Source organism: Alosa alosa, chromosome 10 (assembly GCF_017589495.1).
Source record: "Alosa alosa isolate M-15738 ecotype Scorff River chromosome 10, AALO_Geno_1.1, whole genome shotgun sequence".
NCBI lineage: Eukaryota > Metazoa > Chordata > Actinopteri > Clupeiformes > Clupeidae > Alosa > Alosa alosa.
Window position 1 is genome coordinate 15,633,256 of NC_063198.1, and position 26,574 is coordinate 15,659,829.

At 42.6% G+C, this 26,574-nt stretch overlaps 1 protein-coding gene across 1 annotated transcript; it reads right to left on the bottom strand.

The window, feature by feature from the left end:
* Nucleotides 1–4,508: 4,508 nt before the first annotated feature.
* On the bottom strand, nt 4,509–17,594 carry etnk2 (ethanolamine kinase 2). Its single transcript, XM_048255484.1, has 8 exons — nt 17,190–17,594; nt 13,709–13,968; nt 12,638–12,778; nt 10,666–10,808; nt 10,452–10,535; nt 10,191–10,351; nt 9,838–9,911; nt 4,509–8,659 (listed from the first exon to the last, which is right to left on the bottom strand). Exons 1-8 carry the CDS (start codon nt 17,334–17,336, stop codon nt 8,587–8,589), a joined length of 1,083 nt encoding a protein of 360 aa, XP_048111441.1. The 5' UTR covers nt 17,337–17,594; the 3' UTR covers nt 4,509–8,586.
* Between the last annotated feature and the right edge of the window lie 8,980 nt (nt 17,595–26,574).

Consider the following 26,574-nt stretch of genomic DNA (forward strand, 5'->3'; position numbering starts at 1 on the left):
TCTGCTGTGCTGGTATGCGAAAGAAAACTATAAGCTTCAGTCAGTGAGAAGCTGTTGTAGTAATAAAGTTATATTTATCAGTTATTATCAACACCACTTCCTCAAAAAGGGCACACTTCAACAAGCTCACACTCTCACACACACACACACTAACCTCTTCACTCTCAAAATGTGACACAACTGCAGCCAAGGTCATGAAACCTCCAACCATAACCACCATTTCAACCACCCTTCTGGCACTTCTCTCTTCGACTTGCACTGACAGCAAATTTAAAACCAAGATCTCCCAGGTGCAGCTTACACAAGTATCTCAGATAGAGGGGTACACACCGTAGCCAGCCTTGAAGGTTCTCATTATAATAGGTCCAGATTTATCAAATTATCCCCTGTTGAGGCTGGTGTAATATTTTTGTTTGTGCTTCTTTTTTTTCACACTCATGTTTTACAAAATAATGGAATTTGACATTTGTTTTTATAATTTCTGTTATATTAAGCTGTTTTTTTGTGTCTTTGTTTCTTTGTATGCATTGTTTGGAAAGTACAGAGAATTGACTGTGTGTGTTTTTGTGGTAGAATACTACCATCCGTGTGTGAGCCACTTCAGTCTACAAGGCAAAAAGAAGTGAGTCATCTTTCATCCGAGAAATGCTCACCCAAATATAGACAAGCCTCTGGCTCTGGTTTAAGCCTAGCTACGAGCTAAAGTATTTGTAAAGAGTTAGTCTGGGATTAGAGCTGAGAACTGTTGCCTGAGTGTCAGATGGCGGAATGGAGCTCTATGCTTTTCAGTAATGGCTCCTCTGTCTCGGTGCAATTGCCGAACCGCACCTCTGCTGTTTTGAGATCAGTGGGACTCGATCCATCCCGACCTCACAGAGTGTGAGCACTGATCAGAAGCTGATCAGCAAGTTGTCTGACCGGCAAGGGCGGGGCATTTTCCCACTTCCTACCGGCATGTCCATGTTGGCTGTATTTGAGAGCTCTTTGCCTTGCGTGGTGCTCTTGTGCTCCATGTGTGCTCAGTGTAGACGCTGAGGCGCTGCAGAATGGCTTGACCACCTGCTGGTTGGCACATTCATGAAACGGCGGATTTTTTTTCTTGCACTGATTTGATTGAGGGGAGTCTGCTGAAATCTAGGGGCGGGGGGGAGGGGGGAGGCGGGTGGGTTCGGTAGACCTCCTGCTCTCCTGCTGTGGGGCGGGGGCTGCACTTGATGTGTTTATGCTATGCTGTGTCTGCGTCAGGCCATCAGCAAAGGGGGAGAGAGAGAGCTCCGGTTAGACCCACCTGTGTGTGTGTGTGTGTGTGTGTGTGTGTGTGTGTGTGTGTGTGTGTGTGTTTTGCGTCAGTTAGGTCTTCTCATCTTCCTCGGCCACATTGATTGTCTCTTCACATCCCCCCAAGTCGTGTGTCACATATATAGAATAGTTTCTGTACATGCTGCAGTAAAACTAAAATAACACCTAGGTCAAAATCGTTAGCAGAGTTTAATGTAAAAAAAAAGAAAGATAAATAACTTTTTTTGATAAAGAGCATCAGAAAATTCAAAATCAGGCATCTGAAGAAAAATGTGCTGGGTTATGTGTTGGCACCTTATAAAGTAGCTGTACTTGTATAGGGAGTTATATGAAGACCTTTTCTTATTTGTAAAATCTGGTAAAGTAAAAACCCCCACTCCTGATCGCTGTTGTAGCACCTGCTGTTGTATATAATAGAACAGACTTTATTTTGTTTATAAAGCTGTAATTTAAAGGTTGTACATTTTTCTGTTATTTTTTCTCTCTCAGAGGTTTGTGGTTTGTTTTTGAAATATTATAATAGTAATAAAAACACCTGATGTGCTCAATTTGCAGTAATATCTCAATTTGTGTCTTTTGTTTGTGCGATATTTGTTTGTGTTTTTTTGGTTGTTGTTTTGCTCTGCTTGAGCCAAGTCTTTCTGATTTTGCTTCCAACTTAATAGATCTATACTTAGGTGTTGGTGATTATATTCATTTTTGTGTTTATTAAATAATTTGAGCTCCTTCTGGAGTTGCAGATCATGTAAGATTACTGAGGAATCATATCATGGCTGTAAGATTTTGTACAACATAAACCACTTTCCCCTCAAACTGTGACAGAAGTTGGGCTTCGATTTAAATTTGCACTAAATTGGATATCCACAAGGGGTCACTATAGTTCTTGATATTGACCCCATCACATGGTGTAGTTCTTGATATTGGCCCCATCACGAGGTGTATTTCAGACGGTGTTCCGGACATGAAATTGAAATTGTTTATTCAGATTCACTGTGCATCCTCATCACCCACCGCCCCCACCCATTCATCCAACATAAACCCCACTTCCAAATGGGACCAAACGTGCATAGCGGATGAAATCAGTTCCTGACATTCTATTACATGTACTATGCTGATGCCAATTTGACAGGGATAGACGGTGGCATAAGGTGAGTAAAGGAGCCAAAACTGACTTATCTAGTTACAGTTTTTGCCTATTACTTATGCTTACACACTTTTTACAGAATTTGGCTACACACAACCAAATAAGAGCACCAAACAACTCACAATAGATGCAACATGAAACACTACAATCAAAACTCAACAATCCTTTCTAAAAATGCAATTATTGCAACAAAAAAGCATAGACACTTATATAAAACACTGCAGTCTTTGTCTTTATTTCAAAATAAAATTTCTGCAGTAATCGGCTGACATTTTTGCAACAAAATTTTTGAAAAAAGAAACATATTTTTACTTGTGTGTGTGTGTGTGACGGGGGTGGGGGGAGTGCTTATGGATCCTGCCTTCTGTTCATATCTGGCCACAAGTCCTCAGCGACATTGCAAGTGACGGGGAAAATATCACCTTGTGTGCCATATCCACCCTTGCCTCTACATGCCACTTCCATTGCTTGCAAGAGGCATACAGGTATGTGGTTGGTGGTCATACTTTTCATTGGCACACTGTAAATAATTATTTGATAGGTTTTAGAAATGGGGAGTAAAGGGGCAAATGCAGAACTGTACACAGGTACTCAATCTAAAAGTACACACTTGAACAGGTACACAATAACTTACCTGCAGTCTATTTGTAGTGCTAAGCCTCAGACTGATTGATGTCAGTTTTCTCTGTGTTCAGGTAGGCCTATGTGTGTGGGTATTACCAATTACCAGATGTGGTTACATTTTGAATGGAAGCGTTATAAGATAGCTGAAGATAACAGATTTAATTTTTGAACAAAGTGTCCAATGTAAGAAACTGTGTGTAGTGTTTCGCAATAAGTGTGTTGCAGAATTGCAGACAATGTGCAAAGCAGAAAATGTGTTTAAGCTAAGGTTACTCAGTGTTTAAAGTATGCTACAAGAAGTTTAGGTATTGAGGCTTCGGCCTAATCATTCATTTTTAGTGTGTAATCAATGGGCAAAAACTGTAAAAATAGCTTAGTCCAGGGTGCAGTAGGTTAAGGTTTGAATATTGTTGTAAACTTTACATGAATGCATAAGAGAAAATGGTATGGCCTTAGTTAACAATAGTTTGTAGCTAGTAGGTAAACACTATAACCTATAGTATAGGTCAACAAAAAAGAGCACTGATCAAGGGAAGGGCTGAGAGAGAAGGCAGTGCAATTTCTCAGAAATAATTACCAATCTGTACATCTTTTTTTTCAATTGGTATTTTATAATTCCATAGTATTCTACAACTTTCACATACAGTGAGGGATGGCTCAAGAGATAATTATTATCAAGTCATTGTTTTCCTGGCAAGTTTCAAATCACTTAACTGAGATCATCTCACCTTGTATTTCCTTTTGTCAGATATTTAACCATTTTGCATATTTTCACTTGTTTGTAACAAGTGATTATTTAGCATGACAGTGTGTGATACTAACATAGTAAAAGATAGGATACTACTGGGGGGGACAATTTGAGCATTTTTGAATATGGGGCAGGGGAGGAGGGGGGCATGTCCCCCTCAAAGTATATTATGATTACGGCTTTGGATACAAGGTAGGCTACCAAAGAGAGGACCATGACAAAAAGAAGTAGCCTCAACCTTTCTCTATTCACTGACACATCCAGAGGGTCAGACATCCCTGTGTGAGTGGACATAGGATGTTGTGTGAGAGTGTGTGTGGTGCAGGATATCCTCGATAGCAGTCTTCCCCCAGCTGGGGTTTCCGGTTGCTGCCGGCAATGGCAGAGAAGGCGATAAAAGGAAACTCCATGAGGAAGCCAGAGTGTTTCTGAGGAAGCTGTGTTCAGAGAATCTAAATGGCAGTAAAATGTCGTTTCGGTTCGATCTGGATCTGGGAAGCGGCATAGCAAATCTTTAACAAATCTGTCCCCCTCAGATCTTGACGGCGTGCATCTAGATCAGGGGACTGTATCAGAACATAAAGTAGGCAAGTATATTTTGCCATGCTAATAACGGATGCCCCATTTGACACCAAAGAGGTTCTCCCAAAAAATGCTCTTCAAGAAAATGAAAGACCACTGGATTGGTTCAGATGATTTTAATGTAAATATTTATTGACACGTTAAGTTACTCACCCAAGCACTTGAAGTGAGAAGGGTTATCAGTCACATTTTCACAGTTTATTACAGTATATACAACTTTCTCCCAGCACCCTCTCCTCTTTCTCCACGGGCTTTGTGAACTGAAGGCCTGTTTGAATGACTGACTGACTGAGGAGAGCTTGGACACTGCTATACCCTGATCAGCTGATTAGGAGATAAACAGTGCCCTCTAATGGTAACACGCTGGCACTACACCTCAGTCACTGCATCCTACTCTGACTCTTAAGTGGATTTCCTGCCTGATTCAAACCGTGGTTTTATTTATTTTTTTCCAAGGAAGAAAAAAAAAAAAAGAAAAAGGAAAAATCACATAACGAGACACACACACACACACACACACATACACATTTACAAAAAAGTCTGGCTGAGAAAAGCAAGTAATCAATCCACTTTTGTTTTTCAAGTCAGAACAGTACATTCACTACAGGGAAATGCAACTGTAGTCAGGAAGGAAGCCATTATGGGTTAGCGTCACTTCTCAAATCAAAATTAGTTTTCACTGATAAGCACTGCAAACATGTCATGTTAATCTAGTTCTCAAGTAACAAGACTGAAATGTCATGGATTAAATAGCAATAATAAATATCCCCATAATTCAAGTGCCTTCAGATAAATATTAAATATCAAAATAGGTACATATCAAAGCATCTTTTTAATAGAATGATTTTGATATCTACTCCATCACTCATGAACAGGTGCTCAACCTCCAGGGAACGACATGCTTAACGTCAGTGTACCAAAGTTTAGACAAAGTCCCTGCTCCTCATATGCACCGTCATACTCAGACTCCTGAGCGGTTTCATTTAAAAGGTAGCCTATTACAAAGAAACCTAATGCACATATATAAGGCATATCTGATGTTTGTTTGCTTTTTATAAGCAACAACAGGATTCATTGAGAGTTCTGTGGAAGTTCCTGTCAACTGGCCTTTGAAGGAATTCTGACATATAGGACTGATGTATATGGTCAGAGCTGTATATGAAGCAGTTATGTAGTGAGTACAGAAACAGCCTACAAAACAGCTGCTTGCTGACTGAGCTGCTTTAAGTGAACTGTAGCGTACAAGACAAACTAATAGCCTTTAGGATTCATTTTCTTATCCCACCTTAACCAGATAACCATGACTGTCGGATTAAAGCTATCCATACATCAACAATCTCCTTCATGTATTCTTCAGGAAAGTCTAAGGAGCTTGAGGGGTTTGGGACTCTGGAAAGCCAAGGGCATAGCTGCATCCTGGTGGGATTTTCCTCATCCACCAGGGTTGTGCACAAATCAAATTGCAATTCGGCTTCCTGTTTGCTACCTCAATTGAAATGCAAGAGAAATTCAAGAATTTAATTGGAATTTAAGAGCCAGTTTCAATTCAATTCTGGAATTTTGCACAAGCCTGTCGTCCACACAAGGAGTGAACAGGTGAATGGACGTGGCAAGAGTTCATGGTTACGTGCCTCGGGAGTGACTCACGGAAAGGCAGCATGGGAGCCTCTAAATTATTCAGGCCATAGCTAGAGAGCCACGTCTCCTCTGCTATAAACACCTGCAGCTTGGACTGCTAAATAATTCACCTGCCGTCATGAAGCTTTCACAGACAGCTAGCAGTAATCCAACCAGAGTATATGCCACCAGGCTGACTCGGTCAGACCATGAACAGCAAGCATTTACAGTAGTGTAGGTCTTGGCCTGCATTCATAGAATTGTGCGTTGGATGATGGTGGCCACTGGTGGAACCAGAGCTGGTATGATGTCTCTGTCTTTATGAAATGCCATTGATACTTGGAGGACAGCTTCTTCTGTGATTGGAAGTCTATCTACAAACCTGCATTTTGTCAATTTGCCCATCTGCACACATGCATTTTGTTTTCGTCTTAACTTCCACATACATTTTTTTTAAGGAATTTCAAACAGGAAAATGTGACAAATAAACAACCATAATCAGACAGAATTCTACACAATCTGTATGACTGGCAGAGATGCTAAAATGAGGTCTCTGTAGAGGAGTGTGGTGTGGGTGGGCGTCGCCAGTGAGGTACCTCCGCAAACGCAAAACCTATTCAGTCAGATAAATACAAGGACTGATAAGCCAGAGTGACGTATAAAGGGAAACACATGAGACTATATTCAAACTGGCCTGTGAAAGGGCTAGTGAGCTACTTGTCATAGATTCATCTTAAGAGGACACTTCAACCTGGGTTCCATGTTGATTTTATGGCCATGTGTCGTCAAACATTTGCAGCCACAAATGAATAGTGTGCCCCAAGTGCTTGCCTTTGTGGTGCACCATGTTGTGCAATTATATTATGGTACATTCGTACACAGTCCAAGCTGAACAGTTACGTAATCTTTTCAGGCACGATGAGTGACAAATTAATGGGTATGTCAAATGTTTGCATGTGTGTTTGTATGTTCTAATCCTGTCAAAACTGGACTGCAGTTTGGATTGTGGAAGCTACCATTTCATTCAACGGAGCTGTTCCTACACACACCTGTAGTCAAGCACTGCTTGTTCTCAGAAAACACCAATTCATCTCTACAGTAGTCATACAATCTAAAGCTGGGGCCGCTGTTTCATTTTCAAGCTGGAGCCTCATACACTCATTCAGGTATCTGTTACACAAGGATGGTTGCATAACCGTTTGGCTCTGTTTTGTTTTTTCTTTTTTTGAAACAAGATCGCTGGAGAGGGATCTCAGTGGGCAACAGATTCTGACCGGCACCAGTCCAAACCGTGGGAACCCAGGGAACGGAGGAGAGACCATGAGAGGAAGGACGGCAGAGGGGAGGAAGGAGGGGTGGAGGGCTGGAGGAGGAGGAGGAGGTGGTGGAGGTGGTTATGCTCCATGGCCCCCGGCGTGATGAGTGGAAAGTTAAACACAGCCTCGCTGGGCGATAACCATAAAAGCCAAAGATGTGGAAGCAGTGTCTCCTGTTGGAGGTCAAGAGAGAGAGAGAGAGAGAGAATGTCCTCACTGCCCACTGGTCAGGGAATGTTCTAGAAGAGCAGCGAGACAAGCTAAAGAGATGGTATCCGCAACTGACAACCGAGTTGCGGTAATAACCATGCTCTGGATCAAAACTGAGAATGCAAACTTTTGTTCTGCATTCAAGAGCACCATACCTAGAATTAAATAAGACATGAAATTGTCCATAAATGAACTGTTAAGATATAAAAAAGCAACAAAAATATATATTGGAGGAGAGCAAGCAAGCGATAAGTTCTTTTTTTTTTTTTTCAAAGTTAATATGCCTTCTAACTCCACCAGAGTTTGTGGGTTGCTGAGAGCGCCCACCAGTTGCTTGAGGAACACGTGCTCCACCGCACAGAGTTACCACACCGGCCAACTCATCTCACCACTGCAAAAGTGCCACGGCACACGGCTCCTGACCGCTGAGGACACCATTGCTCAGGAGCCCGAAGGCTCACACACACACACACACACACACACACACACACACACACACACACACACACACACACACACACACACACACACACACACACACACACACACACACACACACACACACACACACACACACACAGCGGTCCAGGGGTGTGTTCGTGAGTATGACTGGGCTTAGTCACCAGTTTCATAAATAAATAATTAGAAATGGTCCACTTATTACAACACACATGCGTTACCCACTCGTACACATACACATTACGCTCGCACGCACACACAGAGCACACACACTCTTGTCAAACTAGGTCCGGTTCTGGATCCATCAGAATATGGGGAGTATAGGGAAACTTGCGACGATAAGGAAAGGTTCTGAAGGAAGCGATAGAAAGTAAAAAGGACAAAAAGGAAAGGAATTGCATTTGACATGTGACAAGATGCTGAGCTGGAGGATGGAGCAGGAGATGCACCGTCAACCAGACCATTCCACTTTTGCTTAACCCCATCCCATCCCACACCAACCCACCCCCAGAAGCATCCTACGGCCTGGCTACTTGGTGTCCTTTCTGGAGCCAGACCCTCCTCCTCCTGTGGCCCTGGCCGAGCTCTCACTCGGGGACGGTCAGGGCCATGAGGGCTGGCTTGGTCTTGAAGTACTGATTGAAACGGAGCACAGCGTACCTGTCACAAACACACAGGAAGATGGAGAAGAAGAAAAGAGCAGGTTTAAATTGGAGTCTTGTTCTTTAGGCTCAGTTTTAGATCACTCTCTGGTTGCTGACTAAAGGCCCGTACACACCAGATACGATACGAAATAACAGTGCGAAAAATTTTGTGTGCGAAATTTTCGCATTTTCATTAGTGCACCCATACACCCACCCCATTACACAACACACACGCAACCAGATTCTATAACGCTAGGCGGGAAGGGACATGATTAACGTGGGCAGTAGTTCAAGGAGGATACGCTTTTATAGAGTTAAGCATTCTTCCTTGAGAAAAATTTGAACTCCCGAGTCCGGGTAAATAGACGGACACAGAGAGGCTGAGCGACGGGAGCAACGCGATGCAACGGACCCACAATTCAGTTCGGCAACGGATGGCGTAAGCCCATGTAAAGTGGACGGGATGCGTCTCCAGCACTGCAACGCACGCAACTGTGTGAGCCTTAACACTTTCAAGCCTGTGTCTGACAAAGATTTGGGGTGTCAAATATACGGCAGACCGTGGCGGGGGAAAATATTTTAGGGCATCATTGCGACCAATATACTGCCAGCAGGCCCCTTCAGGCTTATCAAGGGTCCAGGGGCAACATGAGCAGTATGATGAACCCCCCCAAAGGTTTCATCAGGTGCAGAGCCTAAGAGGAGAACACCACCACCACCTGGCTGATGTCACCGCGAGAAGAGAGCGCTATTCTGTTGCAGCCACACAAAAGCTCGTCTGAGGCTTCTCTTGTTGTCCAAGGCCTTGCTGAAAAACTGTGACAGCGGCCAATACAAACTGTTCTGGTGCAGAGCTATCTCCAATACATTCAGCAGAGATCATGTTTCTACCATCAGCGTCCTTATAACAGACTCTGTTGACAACATTTCTACAAAGCAAAGGGGCCTTCAACTACCTTCAGCTCTCACAGGGGAAACTGAGGTGCATCTCCACTCAAGTTGCAACAAGACTCAAACTAGTTAGAGGTGTCAGCGTAGCACACCAACAGGGACTGTTCCTAAGAGCGACGGGTCCTTTGTTGTTGCAATGGAAATGATGGGGGTCGTTTAAGGTTTAGGGTTTTAAGTGAGCACAGATGTGCCCCATGTGGAGAGGACAGTAGGGTGGTGTGAAGCTCATATTGATTGACTCACCCGAGGAAGTCGAAGTCGATGGAGGAGTATTTGGCCTGGATAAGTGCCCAGAAACCCCAGAAGAAATGCGAGGCCTAGCAAGGAGAGAGAGAACGCATCAGGTTACCCCTGAATCTGTGCACACACATATACACGCACACAGACACACACATAACACAGCTCAGGCCACTATTTTGTGCTGACTGAAGATATACACCTTTAAAACTGACCGCATGTTACAAGTGTTGATTAGGAACATAAATTGCAACATTTTGCTAACTTAGTAGCATGTATGAATACTCTTAGCACCATGTAGCTGCTCATCTTTGATTGCATTCCCATGTCCTCTGCCTGTTTCCCTGCGGTGGGCTCACCAGGGCAAACTTGTTGACTTGCACGTAGAGAGTCTCCAGCTCCTGCTGACTGACTTCCTCTCCTTTCTTGGTGTACAGTTTGTAGTTCTGCAAGTACGTGTGGAGCCATTCCAACTGCATGTCCCGACTGGGGTACAGGCCGAAATCTGGCTCACTCATGCCTGCCATCACACACACACACAGTCACTGAAACATCCATTTTTCATCAAATTTTGACATCTACATGACAAAAGTAACCAAGGACATGTTTTGGTTTCTTACCAGCAAATTCATTGAAGTGGTTCCCAATGTCAAAAGCCTGGTAATTATAACTAGAATATTCATAATCTATGAACCGGACATGGCCTAAGGAAAGAGAAAAACAATCTCGATTTAAATGGGTCACAGCCTAGAAATATTGTTCTGCTTCTTCTTTGGGCTTAGGATAACAACACAAGCTCAAGTCCGACTTGACAGCAGTTCATGGAGTTCCTACCTTCTTTGTCGTTGTGGATGATGTTTTTGCAGAGCAGGTCATTGTGGCACAGCACAACAGGAGAACCCAGCTGAGAGAGGTGCTCCTTCATCCAGGTCATTTCCTGTTCCAGTATTTCCTGGCTGGGAACTTCCTGTTGGATTCTGGGAACATAAACCATTGGTAATATTAACAGGTCTTCTTTAATGTCTTCACAGAGACCATGTCCATTTCCCTGCCTGCTGATCTCCAGTAACCCCCAAGAGCCCTACAGGTTTTTATTTTTCAGTACAACAGTACAAAAGACCATGACTCACACCATTTTATGTACCTTCCAATAATCTATTTTGCAATCATTTCATAAACACTCTATTAATATGGTATATTTTAAAAGTATTACCATGAAGGACAAATGACATGGCTAAAATGCTACCGAATACACCTGTTAACTGCTTCATCAGCTTCAAAAATCAAATTCATGAGCATCCCACCTGACAGTATAAGGACCTAGAATTGTCTGTCAGTACTGAGGTTTGCTCTAGTGCTTTGAACTGTGTTTGTACTCATTTGACATGAGCTGTGTGCATTCGTTCATTGACATGGTCTTATCTCATCTCTCACATCCTACTTTTACAACCAGTTATTAAGATGGGCAAGTCTCACACATGCAAAGAGGGAAATGTTTTGTATTTTAAAAACCTTATGGGAGAGACACCCGTGTCTCAGCCAATCAAATGTCTGCTGAGGAGGGAGGCACGGTCTGACTTCAAACATGAGACAAGACACATGGGAGAGGTTTCCAATTAGCTGAAAGGGAGCAAAGAGGTTTATTCCCGTGACCCAACTCAGCCAATCAAGGCTCTACGCTGGTGACCACTCTCTGGATACAAGTGGCTTACCGGTTAATCTCGGTAACTGGAGAGCCCATACGGTACACCTGCTGGCCTACTGGCCTGCAGGGAAGCAACCAGCTGCTCAGCAAGACTGAGTGGGAAAGTGGGACAAACAACTGCCCAGGCAACTGGCTCTGTCAACATTCTTGAAATAAAACATTCTCTGATATAAAGAAAAGCAAGGCCACAGCAGCCAAGCCTGAGCCCAAGCATGAGCATGATGGTCCAAAACCCCCTTTTATGATCAGGCCTTTCAAAGGGAATAGTAGCCCAAATAGTATATATCGACTAATTATGGAAATTAAGGGGGTTTGTTTTCAAATGAATTTATCGACTAATCATGGAAATGAAGGGAGTTCGTTTTCAAATGAACGGTTCTTCATGAGCAGGAAGGGGTTAAAGAGACACACAAAAAAACAATAGGACAAATGTAAGTATACTTATGGAGATATGGTTTTCAAGTGAAGGCCATTTGAGAATCTGAGCTGATTCTGGGTGTCTATGAGCTGATGAGATAATGGGTTGCGTGGGTACATAGCCTTGCAGATAGGTGGCAGAATGCAAACATCTGCCAACTGTCCAATGGAGGCCTCCAGCACTTCCTTGTCCCGCCGTCGTTATGGTCAAGCTTATGTAAAACCCTTATTACAAGCGCTTGATCCAGTGGTGACTACCGGTATGATTATTTCCACTCAGCAGAGCATAAATAATCCAGGATATTGGGGTTGAAAAAAAAAAAAAAAAAAAAAAAAAGTCCTTCACTTTTTCCATTCATAAACACAGGATGACATTTTAGTTCAGACATTTCAGGTCTCCCTTGGAGAAGCAACACATTCTCGTTCTCATTAGTTTATCAACAATGAAGCCCTTTGTCTGCAAACATTGGCTTGACTTACAATTACTTTTCAAACTGTCTGAGCCTTTGAAGATGTTTCGGCTATTTATTTAAACTATTTTAAACTGCTGACTGTCTCAACTACCTTTATTTTTCTTGACTTAGACTGCATCATGCCCTGGGGAGATTTTGTGGCTAATCTTAACTACATAGTTTGGTTTGATCTTGACATTATGTACAATAGAAGGAATATCCCGGAGTTTACCTGCTGTTGGAGGCCTCTGCGGTGAATTCTGTGGCCACTAGGGAGAAGTACTTGCGCATCTTGATCCACAGGTTGGGTTTAGGGATGCAGCCGTTGTGTGCATGGATAGCGTGGATGCGTGCCATCTCTCTGGCTATGAGTCTAGTCAGTGTACAGAAAATAACCACATTAACCAAAAGGGAAGATTGGAAATACCAGTCTCTCCACAATGTCAAAATGCAACATACAAGTCACATGTTTGACTCTTAATGAGTTAACTTGGTCATTATGCTTTCAATGACCAATGACTTTCTCTGTCTATCATGTATTGAAATGATGGCAACACTTTATATCACTGTACAAATGTTATTTATTTATTTTACTTTTTTCAGAAGAAATAAGCACTTTGAAAGAGTACTGTAACAAGCATTTCCTATCTCCAAGTACACAAAATGCCATTATGTACGTACGTACGTACGTACGTACAACATAAGTACATGGTATTGCACTTTGTTACGCTGTACTCCATTGTGCAGACACAGTGTAACAGGAGAACTGTAATATAGTGCTACCCAAGTCTCTGTTCCAATACTGGATGCTAGGTCTCATCTCTTACAGCTACCACCTGTAGCATTTGCTTAGTGGGTTTTATGGTATGTGCTGTGTGCACTTATCCACTGAGTAAGCAGGTGAAGCGTGCTTTATCACTGAAACCTCTTCTCCCTGCTCGGCCCTGCTGAGTGAATCTGAAATTTTATGGGCAGCCGTGGTTAGCACTCTGGACTTGTAACCGGAGGGTTGCCGGTTCGAGCCTCGACCAGTGGGCCGCGGCTGAAGTGCCCTTGAGCAAGGCACCTAACCCCTCACTGCTCCTCGAGCGCCGCCGTTGAAGCAGGCAGCTCACTGCGCCGGGATTAGTGTGTGCTTCACCTCACTGTGTGTTCACTGTGTGCGTTTCACTAATTCATCGATTGGGTTAAATGCAGAGACCAAATTTCCCTCACGGGATCAAAAAAGTATATATACTATACTTATATACGGAATCTGGAGAGGGTGATGAGGACTTAGCTCTATGTGAAGCGCCGGCTTTACCTCCGCAGTACGGGGTCCCGGACGTCCTGCGTCCCCAGTGCGTCGCCCTGCATGAACTCGTAGCAGATGCCGTTCTGGAAGGAGCAGTAGAGGCGCGGGGCGCAGCCGTTGGCGTGGAGGACCTGGAAGCTGCGCAGCTCGTTGTCCCGGTCCACGATCAGTTCTGTGCGGTTGCCATAGACGCGCACCAGCACTACATCCTCTGGGTTGGCCTCGGTGTAGCAGCCCACGAGCTTGTTGGTCGTGCCATCGGTGAAGAGCTAGAGCATACACAGTGAAATGGGAGTTAAGGCTACGGGAGATTATCATGGCCATGACCAGCGCAATGATACAAGACTACAATCTGAGGTGAATGCACTGGAATTATTGCTGTTTGATAAACAAAGCATTAGACGGATGGCGTTGTCTGAGAAGCATAAAGATAAAAGGTTTCTGCCTCAAGATCACCAGACAATAGACAATATGATGGACTGCTCACCGGAGCGCTGATACTGCTGAATCATTAAGTCTCATCATTAAGAGGATTGATTATTCATCAGTATATTGCTGCTGGACTTTGGACAGTGTGGAAAACTGTGACAAAATTCAAGCGAGATCTTATCACTCAAAAGGCTGACCGCCAATGATTAAGCAGGCCCAACATTCAACCCCAACTTTGTGGTCAATAGTAGCCTATGAGGCGGTTCACATGAGTCACATGAATTTCATGAATTAGAGAGACCTAGGCGCTACTCCATTCAGCTGTGGCTGGGCCAGCGCTCAGGAGCTGGACACAATGTGCATGACCCACCGCCCACCTAGCATGCATGCATTACTCGCATTCCTGGAATGGTTTCATGGCGAGATGGCACCAAAGGGCATATTCAGGGCCAAAACACTGCTGGATCACAACTCAGAGGCCTAGCCTATAGGCCTTTATGGTGGGCGGGGGTAGCGTAGTGGCTAAGGAGCTGGGCTAGCATGCCTAGTAGGCAGAAGAGTTGTGGGTTCCATTGCTGGCTGCCATCGTTGAGCCCTTGAGCAAGGGACTTAATCCTGAGTTGCTCTGTTGAGACTGGGCCTTGTAATAATCAACATTGTCTTTAACAATTGACATATAGTCGATGTATAATATAGGTTATATTATGTCGCCTAGGTCTAATTCTTCTCTGAAAGGACACTGATTCTAACGTCACCTGATGACAGCGCTAAACATTAATTTGACCAGATTGATTTAAGATGTGTATCTTAAGCCTGCTTTAGGTGAAACTCTCACTAAGAGTTAGCTTAAACAAGCCTTTACTCAAAGGCCACTGTTGCTTGGCAGAGTTAACCAAATCAACCCATACAGAGGCCTCTTCATTTACTTCTTTAAAGTACAATAATTTCCTCACACCACACAGACAGAAAATCACATGTCTTATCAGAGACTTTCTAATGAGGAGACACTGCACTCAAAAAATCCTGTGGTGTGATGTAAATACATTGAGTCAATCATATGGTGTGTTGTGAAGACATCGTGCATCATATGTTGTGAACTCGCCGCTGGTGACGTGAAGCCTTGCGCACGCGCATTTCTGCCGAACAGGATGCCCGATGAGTGCCCAAAAAGCATTGCAATATGGCCGCCAAGTGGAGGGACTTGACTAAAAGGAATTTGGTCTTATCTTAATCTTTATACAGGACCAACCGATCCCAGTGTTTTGGAACATCACCACTGGCCTGGGGGGTATTCCAAGTACGTGGTTTAGTGACAAACCTGGGTAAGTTTACTCAGAGTAAGGGGTAAACCTTCTAATAGAAGAGCTGCATGGCTTAATTCTCCTTACAAAACAATGCCATAGGGCTGTTGTTGTAGGAGGTTTACTCTGAGTTAACTTGCCCAGGTTTGTCACTAAACCACGTACTTGGAATATCCCCCTGGAAAGAAACAATCCCAAACACATAGGCCTTGGCTATGGCATAGGTTACTACTGTAAATAGCCTTTCTGCTCCTAAGTGCTGTGTACAGGTGGCTCAGGTGGTTTGAGTAAACAACTCCTCTGCCCTCCCCCCACCCCACTTAATTTAGCAGTCTGGAATGTGGTGGTCCTCAGTCGGACAGTAATCTGACCCATTAATTTAGTCACTGATCACTGATCCCTGTCTATGTGGGCAAACACGTGAGGCTTGGGAGCCTATTCGCGCGATGACACTGCTGTGCTCCGTGTCTAAACCCACAGCACAATACCAGCAATGCATACAGACTGGTTGTAAACATGTCCAACGCTGCCAAACACGAGGGGGGAATCAGGGGTCCCCAGACACCAGCCGAGCCACGTGTCACCGCTGGTGGTAAACATCACTGCTGAGCACCAAAGCACCCAAACAATACACTCCACTATGGTAACCCTGCCCACACCCCCACCCACCTACTTACACACACACACACACCCCCATGGGCCCATCCCAAGTCTAAACCTGTCCCCAGTTTTCTAAGGCCAGATATGCACCTTCAGATGTCCCCGTTATAGAGCCCATTTGGTTCAGCTGTTATTATTTTTTTTTTTACATTTTCACACTCCATCCATCTTTAGGCCTATATAAGACCTTTCGTGCATAATTTTAGAAGGATGCACAAGCCTGTTCTTCAGTTCAGGGATTGTTCGTCCAAGAGGCACATGGGAGGGCACCCTTGTCACAAGAGAAAGCAACACACCTGCTTGGTTCTAAAGTTTCCAATATGTTCAACCTTAGTCTACCTTTGAAGGGCTACTTTAGCATACAGTAAAATGGGCAAACCTTGCTCTTGTGAGTCATGTTTAGCCTGTTTGACTCCGAACTTGAGGAACTAAGGTTATTTACCAATAAATCAATATGCATCAATAAAAAATAAAGTAATATTAATAACCAACTTTAACCTAGCATCGTCTGACCGTGCATCCCATCTTTCTCCCGACCTGTTTATTATGGATCATATATCTAACATTGCAAATACAACTTAAGTCTGCCAAGAGATTTGTCATTAAAAACATTCTGGGTAACTATGGCAAGGAACTGACTTTCGCACGGACCTTTTCAATGGTAACGTTAACGTTAAATGACAATCGTTGTCTTGTGTAGTAATTTCAGTTGCACACTGCTGGCGTCTCATGATCTGTTCCAGACGGTGATGAAGGGTGTAACGTTATCCCGGACTAGCTGAACTGTCTTCCAGCTAACAAATAGGCTGCTAGCTTCCTTAAATGATGACGAAGACAAGTCTTACACACCCAGGGATACCGGCGGCTAACACAAGAAAACCTCTCACTGAACACTACGCTCGTGCAATTCACCGGGTCGAGCAGTTTCCAAACGTAGTGGACTGGCAGGCGCTGTGCGCTAGACTGCATGTCAATGTGAACTGGTTAATAAAAAATAACATCCATCGACACAGGCAGACTTAATTTGGAACACAACTTAGCTATCAAGCTAACATCTGTTAGCCGCTAACCAATAACGTTATAGAAAACGTCAAACTTACCTTGGTCTTTACGAGCTTTATGTCCCATGCTGGTCGCAGCTCTTTTATCAACTTCATGGCCCCACCGACAACATTATGTTCGTCGACTAATATTGGAAATTTTCTTATTGCCGGTGAGCCAACAGGCACGTGTATTTCCGTCTCCATGATATGCTCAGCTCGTGAACTAATTTCTACGTTACCTCTCTGAATGACAGATCAGTCAGTTTGGCGATATGTACACTTCAACTGCCCACAATCAAAATACAAACGATGTATTATCAATTTTACTGATAACTGAGGAGCCACGCGTAACGCTGTATTCTGAAGGGTCTGGTACAAATCAGGGGATTAACCAATGTGCAGTGAGCTAACACTACTCAACTCACTCACGGATGCTGCTGTGGGCACTATGTAGCTGCTGCTTCCATCCTAGGCACCGCCCTCGCAGAATCATCCGATTGCTCACGGTGTGGTGGGTAGGCTGGATGTTATGGCAACGGGAACACGCCTACTTTCTACAAGACTGGAGCTGAAGGATGTTGCATTTTAAGGATAAAAATGAGTAGCATCTCTAACAGCTCTAACCAGAGATAGCCTGCCTTAGGCTACATGAATAATTAAAAAAAAAAAACTACTTTGATCAAAGATGAGGTGTTTAACATAGGATGAGGGTTAGGATTCATAAAATCATCTATAGGCCTATTCATGGGTTTCATCAGGTCCCTTTTCCACAGATGTATTAATCAAGTACCATGCAGTCTGCATTGATAAAGGTGCTTGATTTTATACACCTGTGGAAAGGGACCTGATGAAACCCATAGGCCTAATGGCATACAGGGGACCATGAGGCACAGTGTCATTAATTGCCTAGACTGTGGCGTCCTGCGTAAATAAATGAAAAAAATAATAAGTTAATTTGTTCTCAGATTGCATTAGATTGATGCATTTAACTATAGGCTACACATAGGCTATAGGCCTATTACGACTTCAGGGGATCCCACAAATTAGCTACTACTACATCAATTCAGCATGGCATGGAGGCAATCAGCCTGTGGCACTACTGAGGTATTATAGAAGAGGTTGCTTTAATCGTGTAAAGTCATCATGTTCATTTTCCTCTTGACAATACCCCATATATTATGGGGTTCAGGTCAGTTGGCTGGCCAATCCAGCACAGTACCATAGTCAGCAAACCAGTTTTGGCACTGTGCACAGGAGCCAAGTCTTGCTGGAAAAAGAAATCAGCATCTCCATAAAGCTTGTCAGCAAATGGAAACATGAAGTACTCTAGAATCTCCTGGTAGATGGCTTTTTTGAATCTGGACTTGATACAACTCAGTAGCAACACCAGCATGGCATGGCACCCCAAATCATCACTGACTGGAAACTCCACAGTGGACTTCAAGCAACTTGGATTTTGTGCCTCTCCAATCTTCTTCCAGACTCTGGGGCCTTGTTTTCTTAATGAAATGCAAAAATGTGTTTTCATCTGAAAAGAAGACTTTGGATCACTGAGCAAAAGTCCAGTTCTTTCTCTCCTTAGCCCAGGTAAGATGCATCTGATGGTGTCACTGGTTCAGGAGGGGCATGACACTAGGTATGAGACACGTGTAGCCCATTTAGACATATCTGTGCGTGTTGGCTCTCGATGCACTGGAGTAAGGGAAAATGGAGTGAAGTGGGTGTTCTCAGAAATTTCAAAATCAAAATGATGCTTACTGTTCTGGTCAAAAATGACCTATTTACACATTCTCTGTACCATAAATATGGCATTTTTCATCAGATTGTCTCAAGACCTTGATATCCTTCACAAAAGGCATTTGAACACATGAAATTCGTTGTGACTAATTTCTTTGAATTTTGAGTGATTTATTCAACTCGGTCACACTTTTTTTGTCATAGGAAATGAATGGGAAAGAGTATAATTTTCATCAAGGAGATGAAAGACATCTCCATACACGCACTTGTAAGTAAACTGGCAAATGTATTGTCTGCATTTGTTAGAAACAGTTATAAATATGTAATAGGCTACTTTACTTTTTAATTATGGCATATGTCTGTTTCTTTCCACACTTGCAACTGCTTGAACACTTTATGTGTGCCTCCTAATTTATTATTTCATTCATCTTTCTTTTTACTTTTAATCCTGCCTGCCTCCCTTTTTTACCCTACAATGTTCACTGCTTTGAGTACATGATAAAGCGCTCTACAAATAAAATGCAGAGTGCAGGTTTTGTACTGGGGTTTGAGGCCAGGTGGGGCTGCTTTCTCCTGTTGCTACATAATGCCAGAAGTGAAAGGGCTTGCTGTGATGGGGAAGGAAGTGTGCTCAAAGTAAGAGCTGTATGAGGGACCCTTAGGTCAGGTTGACCCCTGTATGAGCGCCCCCATGGAAAGGCGATGCATTAGTGAGGCACCCTGTGTCTGTGATGAACGATGGAAGGATATACAAGGGGCACCTGTATGTGTGAAGTGCATGAGTGTGCTTCATTAAGTTTTAAAGAATGCCAGCACTATGGTTGAGTATGTGCCCTGACTACCATTCCAACATCCATTGAGGCAACAAATCTTAAAAATATATACAAATTTTAAAAATTATAAAAAATATTATTATTACTATTGTTAAAGTGTACATTTTTAATTTATGTTAAAATAAGAGCAGTTATAAGACCGCAAACAGTAAATTAAGGGGGGTAGCAACGGACAGTTTTTAACATCAACATCATATCAGTGGTGTATGTTTATGAATGAGAACTCTGGAAAATTGGAAAGACCTTTGTCTACGTGGTTAGCTGGGCCAGTTCGGCAACCTCATGAGGTCATTGGTGAGTCAGAGGAGTACAGAAGGTCAGAGGAGTCCAAAGACTCCATACACATCATATCTTAGATCATTAAACGCATGGCCAATAGTATCCAGAGAAGGTAGAGAAATGCAGCACACTCTGGCTCCATATCAATGATTATTATTATTATTTAATAAAAATAAATGATGAGGTTTCGGCCTGGGGCCTTCATTAGCTTGTAAAAAACAGGAAGACTAACAACATCATTATATATTCACAATAATTAGGAATAATTTATATTCATCTGAAAAGAGGACTTTTGACCACTGAGCAACAGTCGAGTTCTTTTTCTCCTTAGCCCAAGTAAGATGCTTCTAATGGCGTCTCTGGTTTAGGAAAGGCTTGACACTAATGCAACACTTGTAATCCATTTCCTGGACACGTCTGTGTGGTGGCTCTTACAGCCTCAGTCCACTCCTTGTGAAGTTCCCTGAAGTTCTTGAATCGACTTTGCTTGACAATCATCTAAAGGCTGTGGTCATCCCTGTTCCTTCTGCACCTTTTCCTGCCACACTTTTCCCCTTTTCCCTTTTCTTGTGAGCGAAGAGTGGCCGGTTCAATCCCTGACTGGTAGGATAAATGTGTGTGTGTGTGTGTCTGTGTGTGTGGGGGGGGATTATTTGAACAGGGCTCTCCCACACATCCTCCTTTTCACATAATTCCACATAACCCCCAGTGCTCCCTGGAGTGCATATGTCTTTACTGTTTGGAGATTCAACACTTTCATAATGGAAATCATGTGAAGTGTGTGTGTGTGTGTGTGTATGTTTTTAAGAACATTGCAAAAATTATTCTATACATTTATCTATTATTATGAATGAGAACTTTGGTAAGACCTTTGTCTACATAGTCAAGTCAACTTCATTTAGCGCATTTCATACACAGAGGTCATTCAATGTGCTTTACATAAACAAAGGCAAACAGGAATGGCTGATAAAACCATAGAAGGGCAATAGTCAAATAATAGTTTAAAAAGTAAAGAATAAAAAATAATAAGAAAAATAAACACATAAAACACACAAGGTACATGAACGGGCAATAATTTAAAAGTGTTTAAAAAGTAATAATTAAAACATAAAAAACAACATAGAATGATTAGTCAAGAACCCAGTGTACAGCAGCACTCTATGGAGATTCTTGAAGTAGTTTTTGAGTTAGCTGGGGCAGTTCGGCAACAAGGTCATTGGTGGTCAGAGGAGTACAACGACTCCGAACATGTCATATAATTATTATTAATTAAATGGCCTACATCAGATTGTAAAAAGAAGAAAGACTAACCACATCATTATACTGTATATTAGCACACCTGTCCATAAGGCTCCTCCCATTGGGATGTCACCCAAATAGGTGTGGCCCAAGGAAAAAATTGTTATCATGCAGAAAGCATCCATTCAAGAAAAAAAATACAAGAAAAGAAAAAGAACAAAGTGTAGTTTCGAACAGGCAGGTTAGCAAGTCTGTCTGTATAGTCACCCCATGGTGTGGTTTGTGGACAGAGTAACTAAGTCTGCAATGTATTATCCACCATGCAGTTAAAGAGCATCATCTAGTGGTGAAGTGGCCAAACCACAGCTTAGTTTAACCATCCTGTTGTGTTTGTTTCATGTTTACTAGTTTTGTGTAACCAGTGAAAAATGGCCGCTGCATTATAACTTCTAATAAATTCATAGTAACACATTATCATTTCATGTTGTGATATAACCTAAGTTGATACAAAGGTCTATCGGATAGGATATTACCAGTTTTGAATTTCCATTTGCTATGGCCTGTAGGCCTCATTGACCTGAGCTCATGCAAGTCAGAAAGTTGAAGATACTTGGCCTATCGGGGTAAGGTCAGTGGGGGCTGGGGAGTGAGGGTGTGTTTGTGTGCGTTTGTGAATGTGCAGCACACATACAGTCCATCTGATCAATAGGTATGTGCCTGGACTCAATTTTATACCGACTATTTTCTCACCCAGTCCTTTCTAATGGCCGGTCATTTTTTACTTTTGAAGTTACAGAAAACTCCCAAATTGTTATGAAAATGGTACATTTGTAACTCCACTTACAAAAAAAAGACAACATTGGATGACGTGTTTTTTTTTTTTTTTTATTGTATTCAAGATGAAGATCCATGTACAGAAAAGGACATGAGTAGTTCCTTGAGGCATAAAGATTCCAAGTGACAAATACTATTGCTCCAATATGGAGCTGGATAACCATCAGAGCTTTGTGAGCACTGATTGTATAAGAGACCTGCTGGGCTAACATATGAACCATACAACCAATCCAGCCCACAGGGTTCAGTCTCTGCACCACTTCCGCAAAATCTGTCAACCAAACACCTTCCTTGTGTGGTACAGAGCACTAGTTTGGCTAATGAACTGAATTCACACATCTACAATCCACAAGTGACTCGATTTGTCTCAGAAGACCAGTACTAAAGCTCTGCACCTTTCGTGCAGCCACTAGATCGTTATGATGGAAAAGTAGACATTCCACAAATCTAAATCAGATACTAATGTAGACCACCACATCTTGGTCAAGTGTCAAATCCCAGATCGTTTTACAACAGGAAACAACCAGGAAAAAGCCATCAGCAAATACCAGTAACAGTGGTTCCATCTTGGGCAGAGGTGGTCCCATTTTTGCAGTTTCAGTACAGTGGTCAGCACAAAAGCATTCTCACTTGCACCATCTTGGGATGCCATATGAGAAAACAAAGAGAAATTAAAATTATGGAGGATCCAGTTTCAGAACCAAACTAAAAGTCATAAATGATAGATTAATCCCAACTGCAGCTGTAAGAAGGACATAAACTGCCCTTCAACAGACAGCAAGCTTACCAGTTCCTGTGTGGTCTGAGGTGGTCTGGTTTTGGGCATTCGGTGTCGGCGTGGTAACATCAGTCATGCAGTCGTGGCCTACTGGGCAGTCGTGGCCTGGTTAGGGCTTCGGGCTTGGAACCGGAGGGTTGCCGGTTCGATCCCTGACCAGTGGGAATGGCTGAAGTGCCCTTGGGCACCTAACCCCTCACTGCTCCCCGAGCGCCGCTGTAGCAAGGCAGCTCACTGCTCCGGGTTAGTGTGTGCTTCACCTTACTGTGTGCTCTCTGTGTTCACTAATTCACGGGATAAATGCAAAGACCAAATTCCTTGTATACGCAAGTATACTTGGCCTAGAAACCTGATTTACATTTACATCCTCGGCATCTTCACTTGGTCCATCTTAAGACTCTACACAAACACAGCCACAACATTGAAGGGTCCATTTTAGACCCTTGTAGTTATAATTAGGGAATGATGTAGGTGGTATAACTTAGTGATCCAATCCGTTTTACATAATAGAAGTTTTCAGTGTATGTTCCCAACTCCCCCGTAGAAATTGATTGCCTTACCAGTTACTCTACTTGATGTATAGCCCAGAATGAAAAATAGCACTGTAGCCTATAGATGGCCATTGCAATGACCAAGATGGCTTTTCTTAGATTAACTATCTGAACACAGGTGACATCATTTCATGGAGTGCTGAAATGTACACTATTTTTGACCATTTCTGAACTGTGAAACTCAGCAAATATGCTTTGTAATTATGAACTTATTGTTGTAGGCCATCATCATCATAACTATTCCACCTGTGTGTGCAAAACAGTTTTGGCTACAGCACAAATATTTCCATCCATAGATAAAAATAAGCAAATCTAACCTCTGAATTTTATTTTCAAAGTGCACCAGATTGATGTTAAAATGTACAAACATTTTTGTATGGGGTAGCACGTCCCTGGACCACTCTATGTGTCCCAATGCAGTTTAGGTCTAGTGATACAAATCAATATGGGGGCTATTTTGACTGACAGGGGTGACCAGGAAACTAGCAATTCTTGTCAAAAAAAGTATTGCTACACAATTAAGTATTGATACTCAATATGTTGTCCAACGGTGAGTTATTTTTCCCCATTGCACCGACACTGGATTTCAGGGTTCCCCGCCTGCCAAATCCCACTTTAACCACTGGTCATGTCCATAACCACTATATAGCATATTAAGATTATAAAGCCACAAATGACCCAATGTCCTTACCAGCATTTCCATTTTAGACAGCTGTTGTCTGGTTTTGGGGACATGGAGTTGTGGTAAGAACATCTTCACTTACACCATTTTTGGTTTTGGTTTTCATAACAGAGGGAAGTCAAGACTTGTATCAAGGTTTTTTTTAAATAATCAAAATAAGTCAGACTTGCAGAAACCTATACAAAAATATTTACCAGTAACTTCAGTTTGTGCAGCAACAGTCTGATTCTGGGGATTAGGTTCTGGAGTGGCCGATTGAACATCTTCACTTGCACCACCTTGGGATTCCATTCAAATTTAGACATTTGAGTTTAACACAACCAACTTGTAAGAATATAGTACTACAAAAATACTTACCATTATCTCCAGTTTGGGTCTGGTTGTTTGGATTTGGTGTAACATCAACTACATCAGCACTCTTCATGACCTCCCTCTTTGAAAGACAGAAAACTGCTCAGATGAGCAGAAGAAATTAGGATTTTAATCAGGATTTAAGACACATTACAACTGCGAAAAGATACTTAACACCACTCACCATTACTGACACAAACAATTAGAAACCACACACCAACAACTTTTGCCAGGACTGCCATGTTAGATCACTACGCAACAATGGTAAGGGTGATTTCAAGCAGGCATTATGGAGGCTTATAAAGGCACGATGCCTTCACCTTGAGACCTGCCCCAATAGGCAGCATTGGACCATTAAACCATACAATGTTACTAAACATACAGCCAAACAAGGCCAGAAATGGTTAACAGAGAACAATATCAACAGTTTAGAGTGCCAGCCAGAGTCCAGACCTCAATCCAAGTGAGCACAAGGCCAGGCAAAGAATCGTTCCTGCCTCAAAACCCCGATTGCTGCTAAAAAAAAAGGTGTGGTCTATCATTGTGGAGATATGGAAAGGTTTTGTAGGTATTATAAGAACCATTTTAAGAGTTGTGATGGCAAATAAAGATGTTTCCATTGATTATTTAAAAAGGGTATGAATAATTTTGGACACATCATTTTTGATATTTAAAAAAAAGATGACCACTTCTGTTACTATTTCCATGTTTCTACCACATTGCCTTACAACCTTTTGGCATGTGGCAGCATCATTTTCAGTCAGAACAAACATATTGGTCAACAGAAAATCAACATTAAATCAATATTTGCCAGGGGCATGAATAATTTTGTTCCTGACTGTATAAATGAATTGCTCAAAAACGCTATATCCACCATTTTAATTTTATTTTCAAAAATATATTTTTTATGTTTTCCCGTTTATTTCAATGGAACTGTAATTGGGTAATATTTGATTTATCTTTACTCAATCAAAACAACACAACTGCATTTGTAGCATTTTGGAAATTAGCTCATATCCTGGAAATTAGCTCATTCCTCGCTCCGTGCCTTACAAGGGTGTGTCTAGCAGAGGCTACCCTATCATCTGCAATCCTCTCACATGGGGAATGCAGCATGCACCCCTTCAGACAAGTTAGCATTTGAGAGAGGAATAAGACAAGGTCATTCCAACAAAAGTCATCTTCCAAAACAAGATTTAGAGGACTGTAGTCAGTTCTTCTCTTTTTTTGACACGAAACACACAATGCTGATTGAATATGAGGTGCAGTTTAGATGTTTGGGTTATACATGCCTTAACTGAAATCTTCTGAAATGTATTAACTGACAAAGCTTCCTCCCATTGTCTATTTGACAATTGCTTAGAGTCCACCTGTAATTATCTTGAGGAAGCCTTTGGTATAGCTTAAGTCTTTATCCACACACAATAATACATAGAGCATGATGTCATTCTCTCCACACCTGCGGGTGCGTGTCCATATCGGCTGTGTGGTTGGCTGCCTCATGTTCGCTCCTGCGGAATGGAATGTTAGTTTAAGGTGCGAGGGCCGGTGGGTTGGGTGGATCAGTGAATGCATTTACCGAGGCCTCTAAGTGTTTCTGTCAAGTACTGATGAGGAAATGTTTACTTTCTGGTTCCGCGTTACTTGAGACAGTCACACTCTATGGCTTTTGCACCCTTATTCTCAAAACAAGCTCCTTCGGTGAAGTCATTTGTCACCTTTACAGCTTCGACCTTCTATGCACCCACATCCATCTCTTCCCTTTATTAAAGCTGCATGCAACATGATCATACTGTGGGTGCAGACATAACCTGCATTGTGTTGAACCTGCGCGGTTCAGCCCTGCACACTCCCGGACTCAAACCTGCAAACAGCAGCACTTCAGACCGGAAGTCGAGCGTGCTGACAATCGAGCTGAAAGCCCAGGCTACTAGCTTTCATGCCAGCACTGCTGTTGAGGCATCGGGGAGTGAGGTTCACTAACCTTCCACACGCACAGCTATGCTTGCTGGCATCCGTTACACACACACACATGCACACACTCACACACACCCCACAAACTCACACCCACACCCTCTCCCTTTTCTTTGTATGGGTGTCACAGTCCCTCTCTCAGACAACAACACAGTGGGTGATCTTGTAGACTGCAGTAACTGAG

What these genes read in the sequence shown, in the direction of transcription:
- etnk2 (XM_048255484.1), bottom strand. Translation starts at nt 17,336, where the DNA reads ATGGAGACGGAAATACACGTGCCTGTTGGCTCACCGGCAATAAGAAAA. An exon ending in CGGGACCCCGTACTGCGGAG is followed by an intron (nt 12,779 to 13,708) that starts GTAAAGCCGGCG and finishes TACACTGACTAG; the next exon opens with ACTCATAGCCAGAGAGATGG. An exon ending in CCACTTCAATGAATTTGCTG is followed by an intron (nt 10,352 to 10,451) that starts GTAAGAAACCAA and finishes GTGTGATGGCAG; the next exon opens with GCATGAGTGAGCCAGATTTC.